Source organism: Medicago sativa, chromosome 3, assembly GCF_051527215.1.
Source record: "Medicago sativa cultivar Bolivia chromosome 3, Bolivia_mono, whole genome shotgun sequence".
NCBI classification, from domain to species: Eukaryota; Viridiplantae; Streptophyta; class Magnoliopsida; order Fabales; family Fabaceae; genus Medicago; species Medicago sativa.
The window spans coordinates 61,328,993-61,355,507 of record NC_140751.1 but is presented as its reverse complement, the minus strand read 5'-3'; the positions used below and the strand labels follow the sequence as shown (position 1 = coordinate 61,355,507).

At 32.5% G+C, this 26,515-nt stretch overlaps 5 protein-coding genes across 5 annotated transcripts; 2 read left to right on the top strand and 3 right to left on the bottom strand.

Moving 5' to 3' along the window:
* Positions 1–731: 731 nt before the first annotated feature.
* Positions 732–3,003, top strand: GIL1 (glucose-6-phosphate isomerase, putative (DUF641)). The gene is made up of 2 exons (XM_085752790.1): positions 732–1,519; positions 2,082–3,003. The coding sequence occupies exons 1-2, from the start codon at positions 844–846 to the stop codon at positions 2,858–2,860; spliced, it is 1,455 nt and encodes a 484-aa protein (XP_085608916.1). The 5' UTR covers positions 732–843; the 3' UTR covers positions 2,861–3,003.
* A 223-nt stretch (positions 3,004–3,226) lies between these two features.
* On the bottom strand, positions 3,227–7,643 carry LOC146938866 (mitochondrial uncoupling protein 2-like). The gene is made up of 9 exons (XM_085752791.1): positions 7,350–7,643; positions 7,031–7,258; positions 6,574–6,652; positions 5,708–5,841; positions 5,496–5,594; positions 5,287–5,391; positions 4,792–4,866; positions 4,314–4,400; positions 3,227–3,684 (listed from the first exon to the last, which is right to left on the bottom strand). The coding sequence occupies exons 1-9, from the start codon at positions 7,425–7,427 to the stop codon at positions 3,661–3,663; spliced, it is 909 nt and encodes a 302-aa protein (XP_085608917.1). The 5' UTR covers positions 7,428–7,643; the 3' UTR covers positions 3,227–3,660.
* Positions 7,644–14,568: 6,925 nt separating this feature from the next.
* Positions 14,569–17,425, top strand: LOC146938865 (DNA sliding clamp PCNA). Its single transcript, XM_085752748.1, has 4 exons — positions 14,569–15,114; positions 16,440–16,592; positions 16,695–16,792; positions 16,959–17,425. Exons 1-4 carry the CDS (start codon positions 14,796–14,798, stop codon positions 17,187–17,189), a joined length of 801 nt encoding a protein of 266 aa, XP_085608874.1. The 5' UTR covers positions 14,569–14,795; the 3' UTR covers positions 17,190–17,425.
* Positions 17,426–17,624: 199 nt separating this feature from the next.
* Positions 17,625–20,774, bottom strand: LOC146938864 (putative sugar phosphate/phosphate translocator At3g11320). The gene is made up of 4 exons (XM_085752747.1): positions 20,107–20,774; positions 18,559–18,662; positions 18,241–18,469; positions 17,625–18,140 (listed from the first exon to the last, which is right to left on the bottom strand). The coding sequence occupies exons 1-4, from the start codon at positions 20,554–20,556 to the stop codon at positions 17,985–17,987; spliced, it is 939 nt and encodes a 312-aa protein (XP_085608873.1). The 5' UTR covers positions 20,557–20,774; the 3' UTR covers positions 17,625–17,984.
* Positions 20,775–23,714: 2,940 nt separating this feature from the next.
* LOC146938863 (mitochondrial import receptor subunit TOM7-1-like) lies at positions 23,715–25,478 on the bottom strand. The gene is made up of 2 exons (XM_085752746.1): positions 25,319–25,478; positions 23,715–24,144 (listed from the first exon to the last, which is right to left on the bottom strand). The coding sequence occupies exon 2, from the start codon at positions 24,122–24,124 to the stop codon at positions 23,912–23,914; it is 213 nt and encodes a 70-aa protein (XP_085608872.1). The 5' UTR covers positions 24,125–24,144; positions 25,319–25,478; the 3' UTR covers positions 23,715–23,911.
* Between the last annotated feature and the right edge of the window lie 1,037 nt (positions 25,479–26,515).

The following is a 26,515-nucleotide window of genomic DNA, read 5'->3' as shown; positions in this document are numbered from 1 at the left end:
AGTATTCTCCATTTATTTGATACATCATTATTTAATTTTATAATAAATTATAAAGGGTAAAAAAGGATTTTAGAAAAAATAGTATGGGTAAAAGTGGAAGAAAAAACAATAAGCTATAAGCTATAAGCTCAAACGCTACTTGGAATAGCTTCTGAAAAATAGCTTATAAGCTCGTGAAATAAGCTATAAGCTCGTAGTGAAAAAGTGTTACCAAACAGGGCTTTTTTTGTCAAACGAGCTTATAAGCTAAAAGCTAAAAGCTAAAAGCTAATATTTTGGTGTTACCAAACAGTCCCTTAGAATCCCCCACTGTCACAAAGTTGGTCCGGCAAGTCCTTGACCACCGGTTTACTTCGAAAAACACTTGTGTGGGTTAGGACCAAGAATTTTAGTTTGGTCACACACAAAGAGATAAGAGAGAGAAGAGAGAGAGAGAAAATGGAGAAGAGAAGAGAGAGAAGGCAAATTCTTGTGTGTGTGACCAAACCAAAATTCTTGGTCCTGCTCCAAGATTTTCTCTTTTACTTCATATTTTCCTTAATTACGACCAATTCTTCTCTCTCACATCTTATTAATGACTTGTTTTATCTTGCTAGCGACTTTCTTATCCTGCGCACCCACCTCGTGGTGATTCTGACACTAAACCAGCGAGTCACACTCACACAGCCACACCCAGCACGTGTTCGTTATGCAATCTTTAATTTTTTATTCTACACACACATTATTGAGTTATACTGAACGAGTCACTGGTTTGGTCCCACTCAGTTTCTTCTTCTTCTTCTGAAACTTCATTCTTTCTCTCTGTCTTTGACTCAGTCAGTATCTCACTGTCAAACTCAACCAATGACGAGAAAGGTTTCAAATTTCTCCGATCTGATCCAAAGGGTCACCGCTTCATGTCTCCTCAATCCACTTGTTCCAGTGAGGAAGATAATAGAAGATGATTCACCCTACGAATCAGAAGAAAACAGAGACGAAGAACAAGAACATTATCACAGTGATGATGTTGATGATGACGACGAAGATGACGATGAAAACGGTGACCCTTTGGAGGAAAATGACGAATTTAACGAAGACAAAATGATGGGTATGAAGATTTTGAAGGTGAAGCAAATGGAAGCATTAATGGAAGAAATCTTCGAAACGGTGTCGTCTATGAAGAGAGCGTATGTGAAGTTACAAGAAGCACATTCACCTTGGGATGCAGAGAAGATGAGGGTTGCTGATGTGGCGGTGGTTACGGAGCTGAGGAAGTTGGCTGTGTTGAGGGAGCGGTTTCGGAGGAATGGTGGTGGTAGGAAAGGTGGTCGGAGAAGAGGTTTTGGTGTGGCGTCGGTGAGGGAGGTGGTGGCGCCGTATGAAGCGGTGGTGGAGGAGTTGAAGAATGAAGTGAAGGTTAAGGATTTAGAAGTGAAGGATTTGAAAGAGAAGCTTGAAGGTGTTGTTGCTCTTTCTAATAATGGTAGTGGTGAAAAGAAACCCGGGAGGTCTCAATCTAAGAGAAAACTAGGAATTCAAGGTACATTATCAATGATCCTTTGTTTTTGTTTTTTAATGTTGTTGTTTTTATGAAAATGTTGTGTTTCATGTTTAGAATTTGGATGATTAGATATTAGATTATAATAATTCAGATAAAGTTAAATTTCACAAAGTTTCTTTTTGTTTTAGACTTTTAGTTTGATTTGTTGCTATGAATTAGAGTAGTGTTATTTTTCTAAGTGATTCTATGCATGTGCTTATTTGATTTTGCTTTTGGAATATAATTCTAAAGGGTTTCAGATTCTACTTGAAGGTAATCCAAAAGTTACTTATTTGGAATTTGGATGACTACATTATTCAGAAAAAGTTCAATTTCACAAAGTTTCTTTTTGTTTGGATTTTTAGTTTGATTTGTTGCTTTGAAGCAGTGAAGTGTCTTTTTCAGAGTGATTTTAGCTTTTGGAATATAACTTAAAAGGGGTTTCAGAAGCTGATTCAAGCTTAATCCAAAGTTAATAGTTTCTTGAAGATGAAATGAATTGAGGATCTTATATTCAAATCAAATCTGAGTGTTTTATTTTTTTGTGAAATGTATTTTGTAGCAATTGCATCAGTTCCTACACCAGAACTATTTGAAACAACTATGGTGCAAGTAAGAGAAGCATCAAAGTCCTTCACATCTATGCTTTTATCTCTAATGCACAATGCACATTGGGACATAACAGCTGCTGTTCGTTCAATTGAAGCAGCTACAGCTTCTACTGACAAATATCATAATGTTTCAACTTCATCCATTGTCTCATCTCACCATGCTAAGTATGCACTTGATTCCTATATATCGAGGAAAATCTTTCAAGGGTTCGATCATGAAACTTTCTATATGGATGGTAGCCTCTCATCCCTCCTCAATCCTGATCAGTTTCGCCGTGATTGCTTCACTCAATACAAGGATATGAAGTCCATGGATCCTGCTGAGCTTCTTGGGATTTTACCAACATGTCACTTTGGAAAATTCTGTTTCAAGAAGTACCTTGCCATTGTTCATCCAAAGATGGAAGAGTCATTGTTTGGTAACTTAGAGCAGCACGGTCAAGTCCAAGCAGGAAACCACCCCAGGAGTGAGTTTTACAATGAATTTTTAGGGTTGGCCAAAACTGTATGGTTGCTTCATTTACTTGCATTCTCATTGAACCCTCCACCAAGTCAATTTGAGGCAAGTCGTGGAGCTGAGTTCCATCCACAGTATATGGATAGTGTGGTGAAATTTTCCGGTGGGCGGGTGCCAGCTGGTCAGGTTGTAGGGTTTCCAGTTAGTCCTGGATTTAAGCTTGGGAATGGATCTGTTATAAAATCCAGGGTATATTTGATAGCCAGAACTTAAATGTTTTAAGGGATATGAGAGTGATCGAAATCTTTGTCTAGCAGACTTAACAGGCTACTGATGTAATATGAAAAATCCTTTGGCTAGATTATTGTTTTTCGGATGAATTCAGTTTGAACATGAACTCATGACATTAATTTCAATTTGACCTTAATTAGTGATAATGGTATAGTTGGTTCTCAAAAAAAAAAAAATGATGGCAAGCAAATGCTTTTTTATATGTATCATTGGCTTGTGAACGAGAGGAAGGAAAATTATTTGATTCCCTGAATACAAAAAGCTACTTTGGTCTTTGGGTCTCTCATAGAACCAGTACAATCTGATTTCATTATTATGATAGGCAATGTAGTATACCCAATAACAGTATTTGATTGAATAGAGAAATAAATTATATAAACTCTAAATTGGTCTTTATACATGCTACATTTCATTGGTCTGTTCACTGAGTTGGGAAAAAGTAATGTATTTCCCAGAAAAAATGACATGTCATAATACAATACAGTGTACACCTATAAAGGGAACAAATGTAATTTGACATCATATTCATTGCCTAAAGAATATATGAATGGCACATCCACTACCCACATGCACGTAGGAAACAAATATAAATGCAATCCGACGTTTTATTCGACTACGAAGAACATATGACTATGAGGCGCGACTTCAATCCGCATGGCAGAAGTACGAAATAAAATATTTCTGCCGCAGCAAATCCAAGAGCGTCGGGTAGCTAGCGCTCGTCCGAGAAAGAAACTGTGTTTCTGCTTGTTGAATCTAATCATCGTGAAAAGTAACAATATTTATCCTCTAAAAATTCTCTTGGCCTGTGACAGGGATCAAATATGAGCACTTGAAATATTGAAAAGCAGAATCATATAGTCAAATATAGTTTCATGTAAAGTGAAGTTTGCCCACAAAACAGTTAACAATGTCAAAAGGCAAAAGTAAACTTCTGTAGCTTACAAGACCAAACATAGCTGCTTTACTTATTATAGCTTACAAGACCAAACATAGCTGCTTTACTTATTATAAAAGTACTAAAAAAGAGATGGTTTTATCGGAAAATTTACATGTTTTAACTGAATGCCAGTCTAGAACAGGACCATTCTACTTGGCTATGACAACTTTCGGAATACACATCTACAAAATTAGCCGTGATCAAAGGCGAAAATAAAGGTCACTAGTTTCTCTTGAGTATGTGATAAGTTAGAAGCTGAAGCATATGGAACAAATTTTCAGAAATTATGCATGCATCAGCGGCTATGTTTGTAAGAAAATTCATTTTAAATCTAGATTAGACCAAGACAGATCTGCCGTACTCTTTCAAAGCTGTGTGATGAGAGCATATGCAAGTGGGTCAAACCTTTAATTAAGACATTAGAAATGGATAGCAAGATGCAATGCAGTTTATAAAGTGATTTTACCGGAATTGCGAATTTTATGAGTATCTTACTTGTTCAAGGGTAAGAAACATAATCACGTTCCAGACTCCTACTCGGCCAAAATTTGGAAGGAAGCCTTTGTAAAAGGCCAAAAATCCCTGCAATACATTTCTCACATCAATTCAAGTTGTCCAAAACAATGATAAACTTTATGCAGACTTTTTTATCAAACAAACCAGATAGCAGGAGCTGTTATTAAAAATACTTTCAGATCACTTGAGAACAGAGCAATAAAGGTTGCAGCAAGTATTAAAAGTTATTCATTGTTTAACTATAAGTCCCGTCCCCAATGTCCTCTCATAAAATGAGATATTCATCGGAGACATTCAAAGAATAATCAGAACATCCAATATAAAGGGTTAAAATAAAACTAACATAATAACAAAAAAGATGCTAATTATTGTCATAAATCTTTCAACTCTCATAGGATTCATATTTAAAGTTCAAATACAACAATGACAAAATCAAACAAGGAAGAAGTTCACTTACCTCATTGAACAAAGTCTTAAGAAAACAGTCAAATGTGTTTTTGTAGCTTGAGTCCCCCATCATCCTGGATTTTACCTGGAAAATTATAAACATGGATAAATCATAATTTGCTTTGAAAATTTAGATGGTGTTGCTTCATAAGTGTTCACCAAAAATCGACCAATTGAACGTTTTCCTGTACCTCGTACTATAATGAATCTTGCAATAGTTCTAAATTTTCAAAATACATGTTTGTGGGAGAACACAGTTAAACAGTTTGGATTCATCTTATTTTTCCAGCAATACCATCACCAACATTGTTAGCATTAAATTTTCAAGATTGAACACCAAAAGTTTGTCCAAAAGACCAAAGATATGTCACTTCTAGTGCCTTCCTTCTTTTTCTGTCTCATTTCATTATTGAAGGTCTGTCATTACTATCAAATGTTCATATAAAACGCAAGTGTAGACTGAAGTTAAAGAAAATAGGAGGGAGTGGGCTGGGGTAGAACCTACCACATCAACAGGAGAACCGATAAAGACAGCAAAAAGACCTGCTCCTAGGCCAGCTAGGAGGTGAGTAAAGGCATTGTCCATGAATCCTGGAATTTTCAAAATCGTCTGCATAAGTATGAAAAATCAGAGCAGCATTGCAGTAGCATTTCATGTAATGCAACATTGGATTTTAGCAAATTCCAATTTAGAATCCCTTATAATGTGATTACCTGTTTCACTCGATCATAACTAGCTAGTTCAGCAGCATTTATAATTGCATTTCGTGCTATATTAGGCCCAAGTCCAGTCCACAAGGCCCCTAACCCTTCCTAGTTCAACAGATATATACAGAATGAGACATAATATACATATAAAGGAATTTCTTCAAAAAAAAAATATACATATAAAGGAATCAAAAAAACACATCAGAAGAAAGTCTGACTTGTCTCAATATGGTAGAATATGCATCCATGGCACCAGAATAGCGCTTGGGTACCCCAGATGGCAACTGGCCTTCAGATTGAAGCCTAACTTTGACTAGATCTGTCGGATTAGCGATAGTGATTGCCAAAGCACCTACCACAAGTTCAAAAAAATGAATCAATGACTAACATATAACCTATGCTATAAAATGGGGACTGGTAAGTGCTAACCACCTCAACTCTGTTTGAAGCTAGAATTCTTCACACTATGAATTAAACAAGCAATCATTCTCCTTATTTAGAAAGGAAATGCAACTTATGAGCATTTAAGTCTTTTTTTCCAAAAATAGAAACCTAACTAATTCTCTTATGAATTTCCTCAACACTTCCCATTTCCTTTCTTTCCAATCTACAACCTATTTTGTAACTATCTACATCACCTAAATTTAAATCAAATGATTTAAACCTACATCAAGCAATTATTATTTCACATTCATGATAAATTCTAGTGTTACATTATCAAGGTGAAAAAGCTACTTAATAAACTAATAGAAACATTCTTTCAAGGAAAAAAAAAAGAAAGAAACACACAAAGCTAAAATTCTAATTTTTCATTTTCCATGAAAATTGGGGGCGTTAAAAGTAATGAATATTATTATCTTGTGTTCTGGTGAGAATATAAATGGAGTCACCCACCCCATTTTTATACCCTTACTAACTTAAGCATTGAAATGACTTTTGCAGGTATTTCTCCCAGCAGAGAATCCAAGATCATTGGAGCTTACAATTACATCAAGCCATATAAAAATCTCCCCTTTATGTTTCTACCATAACATTTAAGCAATGAGAAGCAATAAAAAATGGGTTAAGTAGTAATACTACTGACCAGTTAGAAGAGCAGCAAGTATCATATGATACAAAGGAACTTCTCCAACAAATGCAGCACCAACAAGAAAAGTTTTCACCTGTCGAAAAAAGCAGCTCATAATCATATTTTAGCTTATCTACTGCCATAAGCACTTGTGACACTGTTTGGAAGAACTTATGAAAACATCTTATGACATTTTTCATAAATTGTTTTTAGTTTATTTTCATAAGTTCCCCATGATAGCTTATGAAAACAGCGTTCATAAGTAGTTTTTAGCTTATTTACATAAGCTCTTGAGAATAGCTTATGAAAACACCTTATAAATTATACAAAAACAGATTGTCTTTAATATACTCATACGTGCTTATAAGATACGCGCTTGTACTACAAGCTGCAAAATAAGGCGCTTATATAATAAACAGGTTCCAAATCAATAACATGATAGTATTATAAAAGGGAAGTATTAATTACTAACAGGATCATATAAGGCAATTCTTAAACCACCATACAAACACTGACGGTGTAAACCAGGAACAATGCCTTTCCATAAAGAAGAAACCCCTTCTTCTCTAGCAATAGTTTTAACAGTTCCAAGTAAACCTTTATATTTAGGCAAACCCGTTCCACCATCATCATCAGCAACACAACCTTTCTTTTGTAGTTGAAGTCTCACCTTCGCCGTATCCAACGGAATAGTACAAAACTACATTCATAAACAAAAAGAATGAATGATCAATCGTAGAATCAATGGAAATGAAGATTTATAACATAAAAATGTAGAGAAATTGAAGAACCTCAGCGAAACAAGCGGCGAAAGCGCTACAGAGGAAGGATTGAGCGAAGGTAATATGGTTGGGATCTGAGATTGACATTGTTGTTGTTAATGGTGAAGAAGATTTGTGAAAGTAGAAGCAATAGCATCAAATGAAAACGATTGCTTTCGGTTAAATTAAAGTTAGATCTTGTTGTTGCTTCAATAAGTTACTACACCGCTTTATTACAGTCAATATATATGTGATGATGACGATGATGATGTAGTAGTAATTTAATTCACTTATGTTCTCTCACTCTACTAACTTTAACAACTTAGCCAAATGTCTATTTTTCTCCCATTTTATTTGGTACTCCTTCCGGTTACTATTATAAACAAATATTCACTTTTTAAATACATTGAATAATTAATGTATTCAGTTTATAATAAAGACTAGATACATTAATTATTCAATCAATAGTATATATATAAAGTAAGGTATTTTTTGCCATGTGTCACTTCCACATTCATTCTCAATATTTTTATTATTTTTTAAAACTAATATTTTATTTGGCATAAATATTTCAACAAACTTTTGATCTTATCCACTCAATAAATTTTTATTGAATTTCTAATATTTTATGTAACAGAAATATCTCAACAAACTACGTATAATACTTTCAACAAAGTTTACATGTATGGTCTTATTTTATGATTAAAAGACTCCAATTTGTTTGTTTTTTTGTTTTTTTAGGGAAAAAAACCTTCAATTAGTTACTACGTAATCTTTTAGCACTGTATCATTCAATTAGTTTTTCTTTTTGAGGATAAAAGGTTTCGATTAGTTATAATGTTATCTTTTAGCAACATATTCTAATGCAAATGTTAACTATAAATAAAGGAATTTTGGTTAATCATGTATTCACATATTTTGAGCAAAAGCGGAAACCCCAAACCTTTTTTTATCTAACATTTTTCCTTCTTCAGGTTTGCCAATCAATAGTATCAATCAATCAATAGTATCAATAGTATATCAATAGTATATATATATATATATAAAGTAAGATTTTGTTATGTCACTTGACACTTCCACATTCATTCTCAATATTTTTATTATTTTTTCTATTTTTAAAAATCAATATTTTATTTAACATAAACATCTCAACAACATTTTGATCTTATCCACTCAATATTTTTTTTAAATTTTTCTTGAATTTCTAATATTTTATGTAGCTGAAATATCTCAACAAACTACACATAACACTTTCAACAAAGTTTACATATATGATCTTATTTTATGATTAAAAGACTCCAATTTGTTTATTTGTTTTTAGAAAAAGAAGCTTCAATTAGTTATTACTAATCTTTTAGCACTGTATCATTCAATTAGTTTTTATGTTTGAGGAAAAAAAGGGTTCGATTCGTTTTTATTTTTGATAAAAAAGGGTTCGATTAGTTATTATGTTATCTTTTAGCAGTATATTATAATGCAAATGTTAACTATAAATAAATAAATTTTCGCTAATCACATATTTACATATTTTGAGCACAAGCAGAAACCTCAAACCTTCTTTTCATCTAACATTTTTCTTTCTTCAAGTTTGCCAAACACCAATTTTATTATTTCTCATACATATACTTTGATATATATATATATATATATATATATATATATATATATATATATTCAACTACCTTCTTCCCTTTCAATCGATTTTTTTCTCTCATACGCATGGGTCACGAAACAAACTCATGACCACATGTTTAAAGGGACCTAAAACTCTTACCACTTGGACTAATTCATTATTGTTTTTGTTACACTTTTTATTCTTGCAGTGGTCATTTATCTCATCATTTATATTTATTTTTAAGATATTATTATAATTGTAAATTTAAATAAATTCAATCTAATATACTTACATGTGTATTCGTGCACACAAACTTATAAAACTTATTTAATATTTAACCCGGGCAACGCTGAGTCTCTAAACTAGTGTATCTAAAAAGTGGAGTTTTGTTTATAATAGTGACCGGAGGGAGTAATGTTTTCAACCTTAGTTGGTAAGTTGGTATATGTCTATTTTAGGTTTGAGTACAAATGATAAGAGAGGAGAAAATGGGTAAAAGGTTAATCTATTTATTATTTGTATTTTTAGTATTAAGCAAAAAAGCATCTTATATCATTAAGGGTGCGTTTGTTTCAGCTTTAAAAAAATAGATTTTGATTTAAAAGAATTTAAAGATTTTTTTAAAAAATCTAAAGCCATTTTTGTTTATTTACTAACATAAAAACCATTTTTTTAAGATTTGAAGCTTTAAATCATTTTTTTAAAGATTTGAAGCTCTTACACTTGAGTTCCTTGTATTTAGAAGAAAAAAATAGATTTTTGAAAAGCTACTTGAAATAGCTTTTCATTTTGAGGCTAAAAATGATTTTTTTTTTTTTAACAAAATGGATTTTTTAAAAATCTGAAACAAACACTGCAAAAATAAAAAATAAAATGATTTTTTAGTTAAAAAAATGATTAAAAAAATAGAAAAAAAAAACCCAAACAAACGGGCCCTAAATCAAAGGAGTGAATCCCCGTGAACTTAATTCAGTTGGCAGAGATATTGCATATTATATGCAGGGGCCAGGGGTTCAAACTCCAGACACTCCACTTCTCCACATTTAAAATGTATGAGCTATAATCACTAGATTACTTAAAAAAAATTAAAGGAGTAAATCACTACAAAAAAATAAAATTAAAGGAGTAAATGAAGTAAAGTCTATCAAAATGGATGTAGTATAGTTTGGTTGTTTAGTCCAACTTTTTCTAATTAAAGTTATTTGCTAAATTTGTTGTTTTTATTACAAAAAATTGCTTTTTTTTTACATAAAAAGGTGTTTGGTAATTATAATAAAAAGAATTTAAAGAAAATTGGATCTTCTATTGTTATAGTATGATAAAAAAAAATTCAAACGACTAAAAGATATTGGAAAATGCTAACAAGTGTCCTAAGGGTATTGTTTAAGCATCTAAAAGTAGCAACTTTTGTATTGAAAATTATACGGTTATAACTTTAACATGTGTTTGACTTGTATTTTTAAGACATAATTTATTTTTATGGATTCCTTAAACAATGCTCTTAGACACTTGTTAGTAAGACCCAAAGATATTATATTAAAAACGAAAAAATCAAAGCACAACGAGTCTTAATCTTGTAGGGTTATAGAGTCATCAGTTACAAGAAGAACATCGAAACAATGGTACCGTCAATTTAAGAAGAAAACCTGATAATCAAATAAAAAATAGTTACTCGTAAACATATGAGTGATTGAGTACTTCATTCAAACCAAAACTTTTATCATAATCAAATGTGTACAAGTTAAGCAAACGTGGTCACCCAACACCACATAATTGTGATGCTTCCGAATTGACCTAGTGCATGCCAAAAAAGCTACATCAAAACATTTTTTTTTTACTTTCTTTCTATATAAACCAAACCGATGAACCGAACCACATGACCGAAAGAGTTATTTGTCACTACACAACTAATATTGAGTCAAAATAGAACACTCACCCGTAATTATCCAAAAATTGGGCAATTAAATAACAAATGGTTGGTTGGTTGTTTCGTTCATATTACATCAACTCTACAAAAAGGCAATGCTGAATTCTGCAACCCTCTTCGTAATAAAATAGCTTTTGTGGTGAGACAGTTGTGAACAAATCTCCAATCAAACAACAAAATCTTCAAAGGAACCAAATTGTTCCAAGTGACCTCATAAAAAAGGAAATAGGTTGTATTTTCAAAATTAGATATAAAATCATAAGCTTTTTTTTTAACTAAATACATATCGCTGGAATTAAGATCCTGATACCAAGTATTCTCCACGTTATACTGCAAAGAAATACTAGATAATAAAACCTCACACTCACCATCAACTCAACCTCCCAAACAAGCAAATTTCTTCTCCAACTCCAACAACCTCCATAAACCCCATACCTAGCATCGTATCATTCATACATAGAAACATTTTTCTCCGTCACTATTCTAAACAACCCACTAAAATGCTCATTTACCACCCCCACCCAGCCACGGCTCATGCCAAGACAACGTCTTACTACAGTTTCCTATTTTCTTATAAACATTATCCAAAAACCAGATCTCTTCACTCATCTCGTTACCTATCGCAAATACTATAAAAATCCTTCCACCAAATCGAATCTATGCTACCCCCCCCCCCCCCCCCCAACCACTTCTCTGTTTAGAAGTCCATATTTACGAGTGAAAACTTTACACCAAAACTCATCATTCTCATTCCTTAACCTCTAACACCACTTCCCTAAACGATCTAAATTTAAAAAAAAAAAAAATATATCCCTAGACATAAGTCACCATTCTCTTTAGGTAAACACACTATGTTTTAGTGAAACCAATGAATTCTGCAAGCTTCTTCACTCCCACCCCACAAAAATTGTAAAAAGAGACTAAATTTTAATAATGGTACTTGAATGAGCTCTGAAAAAGGATAGGAAGTATAACAACAAAAAGGTTAAGACATACTTCAAAAAATTTAAATGACCAATTTTGAAAGGTATTGACACTTCCAAGATGACAATCTTTATCTGATTCGATCAACCAACAGATTTCACAACGATGAATTTTGAGGGCTATCATCGATTGGTAATCCCAAACATTTAAAAGTAACACTCCCACTTTGTAATTCAACATAACAGTGACCCTATTTGACTAAACTAAGTCAACATTAGCACCGACAATAATACTTTTGTGTAAGCTTACCTTCAAACGAGATAGCACCTCGAAAAGTAACAAAATAACTTTTACGGTGCAAATATTGCACCAACTTTTTTTCTTATGATCAAAGTATCACCAACAAATTAAAGATTAGTAGCTCTGAAAGATTCATCACTGCATCTTTGTTGTTCATTGGAGTGAAATATTTCAACTCTTTGTGAAATGATTAGTTGCAAAACTTTTATAGTTTGATCGCCTAAAAAAACACAGAGTTAAAACCTTTCACTGCAATGATAAACAGAAAAGGGGACACATGATCCCTTGTCTTGACCCTCAACCCATAAAAAATTCATCAATCGCACTACCATAATATTTTTCAATCTATTTATTTGCCAATCATTTTGAAAGAATCTTTAAAACATGATCAACTAAAGATGTAGGTCTGAAATTCAACAAGGGTTAATATGTCTTTACTCCCCTGTAATTTGGGCGAGTTCCGGTTTTCCCCCCTGTAAAATTTTTTGTTAAGATTCCGACCCTGAAATTTGAAGATTCCGTCGAAATCACCCCTGGTCGAATCTGGCACACGCCAGGTGCTGACGTGGCACGCCGACTGTATAATTATTTTTATTTTTTATTTTTTTATATGGTACATGTGGCATTTTTGATTTTTTTTAATTTTTTTAAAAAGAATAAAAAAAAAATTTCTTAACAAATAAAAAAAATGAAAAAAATTCTGAAAAAATAAAAAAATACCGAAAAAATTTAAAAAAATTTGGAAAAATTAATAAAAATGAAAACAAAAATCTGGAAAATTTTAAAAATAAAAAATAAAATCTAGAAAAATTTTAAAAATGAAAACATTCTGGAAAAAATTAATAAATTTCGAAAAATTCATATTTTCAGATTTTTTTCAATACCGGAAAAATGAAAAAAAATGAACTTTTCGGAAAGTACTTGTCATTCAACCGTATAACATGATTTATATACCGGTGTCAATCAATATACATTGTATCCTGTTATTCGGACATGGTTTTTATAAATATGATTAATCTTCAAATTTTTGAAAATGATCAATCTTGAAATTTTTGAAAAAAGATTAATCATATTTACAAAAACTAAATTTTTGAAAAAAAAAAGATAAAAAAAATATGAATTTTCGAAAAAAATATTTAAATAGTAGAAGTTCAAATAGTAGAACAAATATAAATTATGTTTGACTCAAATACCATTGAAACTAGTAGACACTAACATACAAAATGTTTTGAGCAGTTTGTATGTTTTTCGAAAAAAATATGAATTATGTTTGACTCAAATACCATATTTTTTTCGAAAATTTAGTTTTTGTAAATATGATTAATCTTTTTTCAAAAATTTCAAGATTGGTCATTTTCAAAAATTTGAAGATTAATCATATTTATAAAAACCATGTCCGAATAACATGATACAATGTATATTGATTGACACCGGTATATAAATCATGTTATACGGTTGAATGACAAGTACTTTCCGAAAAAAAATATGAATTTTTTTCATTTTTCCGGTATTGAAAAAAAATCTGGAAATATGAATTTTTCGAAATTTATTAATTTTTTCCTGAATGTTTTCATTTTTTTAATTTTTCCAGATTTTATTTTTTATTTTTAAAATTTTGCAGATTTTTGTTTTCATTTTTATTAATTTTACCAAATTTTTTAAATTTTTTCGGTATTTTTTTAATTTTTCATTTTTTTTATTTGTTAAGATTTTTTTTGTTTTTTTATTCTTTTAAAAAAAATTTAAAAATATTTTTAATTAAAAAAATATTTTTTTATTAAAAAAATAAAAAATGCCACGTGTACCATATAAAAAAATAAAATAATTATACAGTCAGCGGGCCACGTCATCATAAAAAGGTGACGTGGTGCGCCACGTCAGCACCTGGCGTGTGCCAGATTCGACCAGGGGTGATTTCGACGGAATCTTCAAATTTCAGGGTCGGAATCTTAACAAAATTTTTTACAGGGGGGAAAACCGGAACTCGCCCAAATTACAGGGGATAAAGACATATTAACCCATTCAACAAATATTGGGGATCGAGGACCTGTCTTCTTTAGAATTAGAGCTATAAAAGTACTATTCATCTCGCATATATTACGAAAACAAAATTATAAAACATTTCCACTCTCTAAACTAGTCTCTAAAAATAGGTTTTTTTAGATAGACGAAATAACAAATAATCACTGAAACTCATACAAACATGTGAAAGAACCGAAATTTGAACCCCATGTCATGATGTTCGGTCAAAAATTTCGATATTTTTATCAATTGAGCGACAACTTAAACAAAAATAAGATTTTGAATAGATACACATTTTATTTTTTGACACACAAATTATCTACTCATTTATATGCAAAATTTACTTATATTTATTTCAAGAAAAAAACTTCTCCCACACTCTTCTCTTTTCCTTCCTTAACACTCTTCCGCTCAAAGTGATTTGGTTATTTGGCAAAATCAAACCGTATAAAAGTAGTAATAATAAAACAGAAAAGGAAAAAAATCAACAATTTTCCCTCCATAAATTCCGCAAAACACAAAGGCGGGAAATAAATCATTTCACGAATCCCGCCTTAGGTTTCTAGAATCTTCTACTATATAAACCCTCTCCCTCTTCACTCTCTTCCCTCTTTCATTTCCCCCCCAAATCTCAAAACCGTCGAAACCCTAATTTCCCAAAAACCCTAATTCCCAGATCTCGTTCACCATGTTAGAACTCCGTCTAGTTCAAGGATCCCTTCTCAAGAAGGTTTTGGAATCGATCAAGGAACTCGTCAACGATGCCAATTTCGATTGTTCCTCTACTGGTTTCTCCCTTCAAGCCATGGATTCTAGCCATGTTGCTCTTGTTGCGCTTCTGCTTCGTTCTGAAGGGTTTGAGCATTATCGCTGTGACCGGAATCTTTCTATGGGTATGAATCTGAACAATATGGCGAAGATGTTGAAGTGTGCTGGTAATGATGATATCATTACTATTAAGGCTGACGATGGGAGTGATACTGTTACCTTCATGTTCGAAAGCCCTAGTAAGTTTCGTTTTCTTTACCAATTCTTTAGTTTTAGTGTTACTTAGGGTTTTTAATTGGGTTAATTAGGGTTTTGGGTTCATTGTTGTATGATTATTTTGGTGTTAATTGGGGTTAGGGTTTGGTTTGGGGTTGTGTTAATTGATTGAATGTTTTGGTTTCTGTCAGATTTTAATTTGAAATGTTAGGGTTTAGTGTTAATTGATTGAATGCTAATTTCGTGCTATTTTGGGTTTAGGGCTTTGGTGTTCAATGTCAATTCTTTGTGGGATTGTGTTAATTGATTGAATCGTTGGTTTCTCTTTGAATTAGTTTGAAACCTACAAGGGTCTTTTACTCTTTTAATGGGTTTAGTGTTGAAATTTCATGTCTGATATCTATTTTCTTTATATTGGAGTAGTTATTCTTTTTTCTCATTTCCAAAACTGTTTTTGTAACTGTTCTTTCAGATTTTAGAAGCTGAGTAGGGAACTTTTTTGCTAAAGAATGGGTTTTGTTGCATGCTTAACTGATCTATGATTTGAATTTTAGGGTTTATTGTTTAATTCTGTAATATTTGTATGTGCCCTGTTTTGAGATTTTATAATCTTGCATGTGGATTAAAGAACATATGTTCTTTTTACCAATGTTTTCATTTTTGTTGCATGCTTAACTGGTCTAGAGTTTGGTGTTTGATGTTGCATCACTTATGACTTATTAGTTAGCCACTGTAGTTCATATTGTTTGATATAACATTATGGCGTAATTTGATCCATGTAACTGATCCCACTTAGTGGGATAAGACTTGGTTGTTGTTGTTGTTGTAGTTCCATATGTTATCTGGTGCATGCTTAACTGATACATTTGATCAATTTCAGGGTTTTAGTGTTCAATACTGCAGGATTTGTGTGTGCTCTGTTCATGTTTTGGTATCTATTTTGTTATGGTGTCACTTATGACTTGTGAGCTAGCTTTTGGCCAATTTCAGGGTTACATGTTATCGGTTGCGTGCTTAACTGGTCTATTTGATAAATTTCAGGGTTTTAGTGTTAAATTCTGTATGATTTGGGTATCCTCTGTTCTTGTTTGGGTATCATACTTGTGGTGTTACTTATGAATTAAGAGTTAGCCTTTGTAGTTCAAGTTATTTGTTGTATGCTTAACTGATGTATTTGATAAATTTAAGGGTTTCAATGTTTAATTCTGTAAGATTTATGTCTGCTCTGTTCATGTTACGGTATCATATTTATGGTGGTATCACTTGTGACTTATTGGGTAGCCATTGTGGTTCATATGTTATTATAGTGTAAGATCCTGACTTGTTTTTGTGTGGCTATGTGATGAAGCCCAAGACAAGATTTCTGATTTTGAGATGAAGCTGATGGACATTGATAGTGAGCACCTTGGAATTCCGGAGGCTGAATATGATGCCATTGTTAGGATGCCATCTGCTGAGTTTGCTAGGATTTGTAAAGATCTTAGTAGCATTGGTGACACTGGTAATCACTTTTGTTCATCTGTTATAGGATTTTCTTCTAATGCTTGACTGTTCTTTTGAGTGTAGTGTTGATTAATATTTGTAATTTGCTGTTGTGTTGCAGTTGTCATCTCGGTTACTAAGGAGGGTGTGAAGTTTTCAACCAAGGGTGACATTGGAGCTGCAAACATAGTTTGCAGGCAGAACACTACTGTGGACAAGGTGAGATATTGATTCATTTTTGATCACATTTTACAACCATAGGGACTTTTTATAAGCGTTACAGGCTTGTAGCTAAAATGCTAAATGTGTTTTATTTGTGTTTGATTGTTGAATTTGATTTTAATTGACATTTTTACATGGTTGTTTTTGCTGGTTGATGTTGCAGCCTGATGATGCTACTGTCATAGAGATGAAAGAGCCTGTGTCCTTGCAATTTGCATTAAGATACATGAATTCTTTTACCAAGGCAACTCCTTTGTCCAGCACAGTTACCATCAGTCTGTCAAATGAACTACCAGTTGTTGTTGAGTACAAAATTGCTGAGATGGGTTATGTTAGGTTCTATCTGGCTCCAAAAATAGAGGAAGATGATGAAGAAACCAAGCCCCAAGTTTAGTTGGATATAGATGTTGGATTGGCATCTTAGGTTTTGAATTTGGATGTAGTTGTAGGATGCTTTTATACATTTCCAAGGTATTGCGTCTGTTTGCCTGGCTATGAATTTGGAAGAAGTGTGCATGTCACATTATTTTCCACCTCGTTTAAATCAATGTTAAACAATGGATGTGCATTCTCCACTGTAGGGCCTTCTATTTTATTGCTTTTATGAATCTTAACAGCTTTCAAACTAAATGTTGAATCTGAGAGTTTGAAATTAACAGCCAAATTTGTTCCATCAGCAAATTTTTCACTTTTTTAATTGTTCATACGTTCGTTTCTCCTGTTTTCATGTCATGTTATTAAACATTGCCTAATGGTTGTTGTGGAATGCAATTGAAAAGAACAAAGGTGTTAAATGCCAATCTGCAGAATATGAAACTGAGGTGCTTGGTAATGTAAAAATGTACACAATTATACTTGCTTCTGTTAAATTTATAGGTCAATCCTGTACAAGAGTTAAAAGAACAAAGACGTTAAAAGAACAAAGACAAATGTTACATAAAAACATTCTTTTGGTAGTCAGTCGCATATCCTAATCTATTCTATATCTAAGCTCAAACGTTTGCTCAGGCTGACTCATCTGTACTCCTGATGATTGCTGAGGCAAACAATACAACTTCCAATACAACTTCTAAGTAAGACCAGTCGCTAGTTTTTGTACATTTTCAATGAATCAAAGATCAACCTGCAAGCAGTAAGAGGTGGATAGATTCCACATTGACATCATGTGGTATAATTTGGGTTAAATTAATCAAGTATCTCGTTTACTCCGCTTCTTGGCTTCACCATATAGGATAACTCCAACGACTGTAAGAGAATATCCTAACATTCCAGTCACTGATACTGGATTTCTAAATATCAAAATAGAGATTACAACTGCCACAGCTCCTTTTGCATTTCCTAGGACCTGGCAAAGTCATCATGCATTCATGTTAGAGATATACAAAATTACTTTAATCAGAACATTATTAATGCCAAATAAAAAGTAGCAAAGAAAGTATAATTACCTGAAGTGTTAACGCACTAGTGTGCTTTGTGACTAAAAAATTGGTCAAGTTGACAAAATATGCCAGTGTGGAGTTGAAAATAAGTAACCACACAATACTTGAATCTTCTCTAGCAAGTTGAATGGTAATTCCAAGCACATCTTCCTCCATTATAATTGAAGCAGGAAGTAGGAATGCAACAGCCACTGGTGCCATGTACATAAGAAGGTTCATAGAATTCAGTTGTTCCCTGAAAAATCAAAGAAACTATTTCATTACAATGGAAGGAGAAACCAACAAGTTTAAAATACAACGGAAGGATAGTTTTGAGATCATTACCCTTCAGAAGATAGTAAGACTCCTTGAAGTACTGTTTTGAGTGCCCTAGCTGCTGTAGCACTGATGCACATTATAAATCCAAATAGATGAAAACTTGGTTCTCCCTTCATCCATGTAACACAAAAGACAAGTAATAAATCAACATGTGTAGGTTGTAACTCAAAGTAGAAATCACATTTTCATCCACAATAATAAGGACATTGACACTACAAATCTAGCAGTAGGAAAAATCATCCAAAATAGAGGACATTTCTCCTATTCACAAAAGTAGCAGGCTAAAACTAATTTAGTGGATATATTTAAAAAAGAAAATTCAAAGAAACAAAAGAAATCTTAAACACTCTCAAAGTAATACATACAATGACCTAAGTTTTATTGAACAATTCTTTAGTTTTGTTATAAGACAACATAAGAAATTAAGATTTTCCCCCAACATATGTATTTAACAAATAACCAACCGTCCATTTTTGTTGTTGAGGGAACTGTCTATTTTATATGACCAATCACGGTTTTGTCAATCAAAAAAATAACAAATCAGCAAAACATTTTGTCCAACTAAGTTGTCAATTTTTTCTGTCTTATTTGTTAGTTGTTTATGCTAATGTGCACATTTTTTATTGGAGGTATATAAAATAAAATAGGACATTAAAAAGGACAAGAGGTTTACATCTAAAGTTACCACCAATGAATTTCTTATTTGTTATTTGTTCAATAGACCACTCAAATTGTTCAACTTTTTATAATAAGCCAATTAGGATCCGATAAATCCGAGAGATTTTTAGACATTTTGAGAGACCTATGAAGCAAGATTCAAATTACTCGTCCCTTTTTAATTGTTTGTTTTTCTAGGGATTGAACATTGGGGCTCCCCGTCCCACCCACAAATTCAACATTGTGCTGCCAACTAAACCACACCAACTATATAAAAAAGGCAACTAAGTGCACTAAATCTTCCACATACGTAGGGTCCAAGAAGAGGTTCCACCATTTTGGTATATTGTACCTAGCCCAAAGGCTATTTCCATGACTTGACCCCAGAACCTTTTAGTCCCATGACAAAATCTTTATCACTTGCGTCAAAGTTACCCTCCTAAACCACACCAACTATATAACCGCACCATTTTATAACGCAAACCAATCTTGGTTATAAATGTGACTTTTGTACACCTTAATTTATATGGGTTTGTCTAACAATAAAAGTAGTAATTTTTTATTGAAAAGTATGTACACCAAATCTGTCACCAATTTTCTATTGAAAGTTGCATGTTTTCTTGGCATTTATATATCATAAATCATAATAATTCAATTCTTCATATTTGTTTCCCTCAAAAAATGAAACTCTTCATATTTGTCAATTAACCAAAGGTTTGTTGGGTTGGTGGATAATTTATATGTATTTCTGGCGACACATCGACCGTTGAGGTCTACCATGACCTTAACGAATCTCCAAAACCCAAATCACTTAAACTTTTGACTACCAAAAAAAACTCTTTAAATTGCTACCATAACACAAGATATAAAAGACAACAGATAAGAAAGAGGACATACCCCACTAGCAATCATAACACCAGTAACAACAGGAACAAGAGCCATATAAGTAAGCCAACCCTCCCTCTTAAGGGTCATAAGATAAGCAAAAACCGCCGTAAAAAACGGCGTCGTAGCACCAATGGCTTGATTAAAAGACACAGGAAGATACCTTAGAGAGATATTTCCTCCAACCACAGACAAACAAAATATAAGTCCAAGTGATGATATCTTCACAAATTGTACCCTTGATCTCACTGTTTGCAATGGCACCACCTTCATCCATGATATTGCAATGTAACTTAACATTGAACATGCCATCATGTGACATAGTGTTAAGAATATTGGGTACTTGAAACCATAGTTGCTTAAAAGGTACTTGTTTAATAGTAATACACCAATGTTTGATGCATACCAAAAACTTATCAAACTAAAGGTGAATAGTTTCCCAGATAATGGTGGCACCTTCATTGTATCTAGTTAATTGATTTTTTTTTTTTGTTTAAATTTTGTAACTTTGATGGATGAAGAGAAATTTTGAGAATGTGGGAAGAATGAAAGATGGATTGAGGAAAGAGGTATTGGTTTAGGGGAAGAAGGAGAAGGGTTGAAAGAGAGAGGAAGAGAGGGAAAGACAATGGATGATGCAGAGTGAGAAGCTCTTTGGAGAATTTGGTTAAAAATATTATGAGGGGATATTATAAGTTATACTATTATTAAAATAATCTACTTTTCAGAAAAATATTGAAACCTTTTTGTTGTTGTGTTTGGTAGATAAAGTTGCATTTTATCAAATTTCATTTTTTGTTCTCATAAAAAACGGCTACGTTTGTGCACTCACATAATTTTTCAATATGCAATTTTAGTTTGTTCTAAATTCAAATTTGTTTAATCATTTTAACATTTTACAATGATTTTTGTGCAGACATATTTAGAATATTATAAAAAGTTCCTCCACAAATATGAGCTCGAAATTTGATTTCTAGGTCCATTTTTTCATTTTTATTATCTGAAATTTATGAGGTTTAACAAAATTGATGTTTAACTCATTTCATGTTAAAAAACTAATTTTTCGTATATTGAATTTCTAGCTATTCACTTATTTCTTTTGGTATATTGGTGTGAATATTTCATTCGCTATAACCATTTTTCATTTGCTAACACACTTGTTGAATTTTTCTATCATTCGCTAACACACTGGTTGAATTTTTCTAAATTCAACAAGTGTGTTTTACTATCACATAATATCGTTCAACAATTCTCAAGTCATTTTATTTTGGATACTGTATTATCTTGATGATTTATATCATATAAAATGGTTATTGACAAATCAAATAAAATAAACAATCAAATTGATTGATTATCTAAGTCAGTCAATTTATTGTGTATTTGATAATGACTTAAGCTCTTTATGTGTTTTGCAATCGCTATTTCGGTAACTTGAATACGTTAACCAACTATACATACTTCCACGATTATTTTTTGAAAAATACGTTCCCGAGCTTCAACTTTTTGTGGTATCTATTCATCCCTCAGATTGTAACCAAAAAAAAAAATTCATCCCTCAGATTCTAGATACGTGTACCACCATACCTACCAAAGTTGCACAAATTGAACTAAAAGGGAATCAAAATATGGCGGTCCCTTCAAATGTGATTATGGATTTGAAAATGCATCCTCACAAACTAGGTATTAATTCTTCTACGATCAAAAGTTTCACATTTTTAATGATTTTTAGATTCAACATCTGCATTGATACTTTTATTTCCACTCATGTATAAAATGGAGATCAAAGAATGATTCTTAGATAATATATATCATAATTCACAACTGCAGCTGCAAAGCTTATATTGTCTTCTTTTTCTAAATTGTTAGAATCAAGATTGCTAACTATGAAGCACTCATTTAGACACCGATAATAATGTCATTGTATATAATTACAACTGCCATGTCAAATGCTCGAGTACACCTTCAAAACGTAGCATGTGGCTGGTTCGTCAACGAGTACATTGCAATTGGTGTCAAACTCTCAAAATTAAGAGCACTTAGTTTTCTGCTGTGTTGGATTAGAGTACAAATGTAATGTATTGACTGATTTTCAAATATTTGAGTTTTAAGCATTGGAGCACCACGAAACAAGACTATAAACTTAATTAAAGAGGTACTTATAGATAAACTTTTACCAACTAACACAACAGGATAAACTGTTACCATCTAACACATTTGAGTTCTAAGCATTGGAGCACCACGAAACAAAACTAAAAACTTAATTAAAGAGGTACTTATAGATAAACTTTTACCAACTAACACAACAGAAAAAGTATGCTAAAGCCCATAATTCAAAGACATGCCTAATATGAGGACTAACACCATTCTGGTTTGGAAAGAACTACATGAATATTCCTCTAAAGTTTTGAAGACATAGTAAGTAGAAATCAAATACTAAAACTAAGCTTTAATAAGAGATATCATCATATGCTATAGCCCATAATTCACATATTATTTCAAGTACATTGTCGGACCAATCACACTAAATATAGCACTGTCGATAAACACATCAGAATCAGAATAATGTAAAATTTTTTGAAAAGTGACCACAGATAAAATAACGTTGTCGGTTTTAACTAACACCAATACTTTTGATAAATAAGATGTATTATATTAAGATAATGAATTTGTAATGACAAACAAAACCATGAAAACTATAGTTTGTACCTACCATGGTATATACCGGTTAGTTACCGGATCATATACCACGAATCCACGACACAAACTCTAAAACATGAACAGATTTGCATCCTTAGATACATCTATTAATGCATAATTCTTTGAAATATAGAAGAACTGCGGCTATTTTATTTAATATTTACTTCATAACAGTCAGAACAAAGCTACAAAATTCTGCAAACATGATTATTCTTCAGCCAAATAGTGAAGTCATTACACATAAAAATCTGAGAATCAAGTTCATCAGCAAGGAGGAATTGTTCACTACATCTAATCACATAAGAAAACAAAACCCCAAACAAATGAAGAAATAAGAATAGCAGAGGAAAAAACAAATGAAAGAGATAGAAGAAGATTCAGCCTCATCCCAAATGTGGAAATGAAGAGAGGCAGAAAATGAAAGCATTGCTCCTTTTCCATAATGCCAATATAATTTTGCCGGTTCTTAAAAATTTGATTTCATTGCAAGTGTCCATTTCATTACCCTGTGATCGGTTAATGCTGATCGATTAATGCACATGAATTGATCACAATAATGTTCGATCATGTGCAGCTATCGATCACAAGGAAAATAAAATCAACACTACTGAGAAGGTGATCTACAAAATGGATGACAACACTTAAGTAGTTAATCCATGTTTACCCCTCTGTCACACCCTGGTTTTATAAACTCAATCAAATGTACAGATAAGAGTGGCAGAGGAGCAAAAACAATGAAAGATATTCAGCCTCATCTGAAATGTGGAAATGGAGAGAGGCAGAAAATGAAAGCGTTGTTTCTATCCATAACTCAAAATTGGTTCTGAAAAATTTGATTGTGTTGCAACAATGGCGATTTCATCAGAAACTTATCAATTAAAAAAATTAGCTAAATCCCGTTTTATTTTTTTTCAAACAGCAAATAAAAAACCATTGGAACACAATTTTTCACCTGCTCAACCAAGCATAAACATCAAGTACATAAATCAACATTCAATATTGTATATATTCTACTACTAAGTCTTCGAAATTTATCCAAAAAAAAAAAAAAACACTACCGAAAATCCACTTTGATTCCATAATACCCCATCAGATAAGCAAGTGAAAATGTGCACATCGATTACACAGGGCTGAGAAGCTGAGAAAGTTGTGGTTTTGGATCAGAGTTCATACCGATGATGATAATCAAAGGAATGAAACCATAGTGAGCGATAACCTTCGTTTTCTTCATACCCCATGTTGTCCATTCCTTCACAGAATCGATGACTGATCGATCTTCTGCTTTCTTCTTTGAGCTCTTTCCCTTTGCCTTTAGAGAAATCGTAGACGCCATTCTTCTTTTCTCTTCTCTCTCTGTTGCAAAATTGAGTTGCAGTTAAATCCCATTAAAACAAGGGCAACATTCAACAACAATAGGAACAATAATGAACCCTATAATCATTTGTAAGAGTATTGCATTTGTTTGTTACAACTTTTTAGAATAATCGGAATTTAAAAAACGTCAGAAAACATCTTTAAATGAGAAGTTGATAGAAGTAGCTTTTAAAAAAATGATTTTTTTAGAGGATAGAGAAAATAAGAGGCAGGGGCGGATCCACATCATATATTGGCGTGGCTAAATTGTAATGTTTCCAATATTTCAAAGTTAGTGACTTTGTTACTCTCGCTACTACTAGTTTTGTCTTTATGCACTATAAAAAATCTTAATTCAATTAAACAAGAAACAATATATTAGAAAACACAGTACAGTTTAATTAAGCCAACCCAACAGTGTTTTCCATTGAAGTAAAAATCTCAAATTTGGAGTATGTTGACTTAAATTTCTAATGTTAAGATTGAATAATTCAGTAAGTGGAATTAATCTTAGCAATAAGAAACTATGGATATTTGGAAATTAAGGGCCCGTTTGGATTGACTTATTTTTGAGCTTATGAAAAATAGTTTATGCAAATAAATAAGTTTTTATGTTAATTTATAAACTTTCACTAACGAAAATTGTATCTTCATTACCTATTTTTTCATAAACTACATTGACAAGCTTATAAATAATTCAAAAAAGCTCAATTATTTGCATAAGCTGTTTTTCATAAGCTCAAAATAAGCTTTATCCAAACGGGCCCTAAGTCCTATTCATCTACAAATTCATGGTCTGTAATCACATATGATAAACAAAGAGGTGCATAATCTACTAATTCAATATTCTATCATCTGAGGATACCTTCATCATGCACCCCAATTATCTCAAATTCACAATACATACAAAAATAAACTGAACGAAACAAACACCGTAACATGTTGAAAAAAGCTATTCATTTGTTGAACTAGGGTTAGAAATGGAAAAGCTTAATTTGAAGCATTCATAATATTTTCATACTAAAATTACTAGTACTAATTGCAACAATCAAAGTATATTTCCTTTTCCAACACACAGATTGAAGCATCAACAAACAATTTTGGTATTACAAATGAATACTATACAAAATCAGCATATCCAAATTGGAGAAGGAAGGAGAATCGAATGACTTACCTGCGAGGAGATGGGATTTCTTTCTGTCGAGAACGAGAAACAAAGTGTTTATGTGTTTGTGTACTTTCGATAGAGAGAAGTACAAGAACAGGGTTGAGAAATTAGGGTTAGAAAATTGCTCTTCTCCTGATTTGCTCACTCCCTTGCAAACTTCCAAAAATAGCCCCTGCGACCCTGTGTAACTTAAGTCATGTTAAACACGTGACTTAAGTTACGCTGCCTCCAGCGTGAGTTAAGTCACGTCGCATCCAACGTGAGTTAACTCATACTGGTTATAGGTCAACGTGACTTAATTCACGATGAGTTTAATTAGTCTTCGAAGACATTATTTTTTTTAGATGCAAAAATCATAAAATAAATGCAAATAAAACAAAAATAAAAGGACAAAATGATACAAAATATCACATTTTATTATAATATCAATACATTTACAATAAAGTTGAAACTTTTTAAGCTTATTACATAAGATATTCAAACCTAATGCTAATCTCTTAAGAACCTAAAACTAAATTTGTACCACAAGAAGATGGAGAGGGGTAAAGCTAAACCAGTGGCGCAAGCTTATGGAGAGGAAAGGAGGAGGGGATGAGGAAGGAGAAAGAGATGTTTGGGGCGAGGGGGGAGGGGGCTGAGGTAAAGTTTGTTTCCTTTCTAGGGAGAAAGAGACCTTGATTGTCAACCTTGCACGAAAACAAACCAACCTTCCACTCAGACAGACTGTGCTTCTTTGCAGTGCGTCGCCATCTCCATTGATCGCTCATACAATCCCTGAAATTTCCAAAGAGGGTTGAATTTCCAAAGAGGTATTGCTACGTGATGTGAGATTGAGATACCCATCTATTTCTTTATGGGTCGAATTTCTTTATGGACATGCAGCGAGATTATACTTTGATGATGAACATATTATGTTTGCCATTGGAGTGCAACAAGGCGACCCATTAGGGCCACTCATTTTTGCTTTTGTGTTGCACCATCCTATTCATTAGATCAGAGATAGTTGCAAGCTTCTTCTTCATGCTTGATATCTTAATGATGAGACTCTTCTAGGGAATTCTGAGGAGGTGTCTAAAACTCTAGACATCATTCAGGATTAGCGTATGATCTTTCATCTATATTTTCATATATTTGAAGATTGAGAGACCAATTGTTTTGTTAATTAGTTTAAATCTCACCTATCTTTTTTTAATTTCATTCATA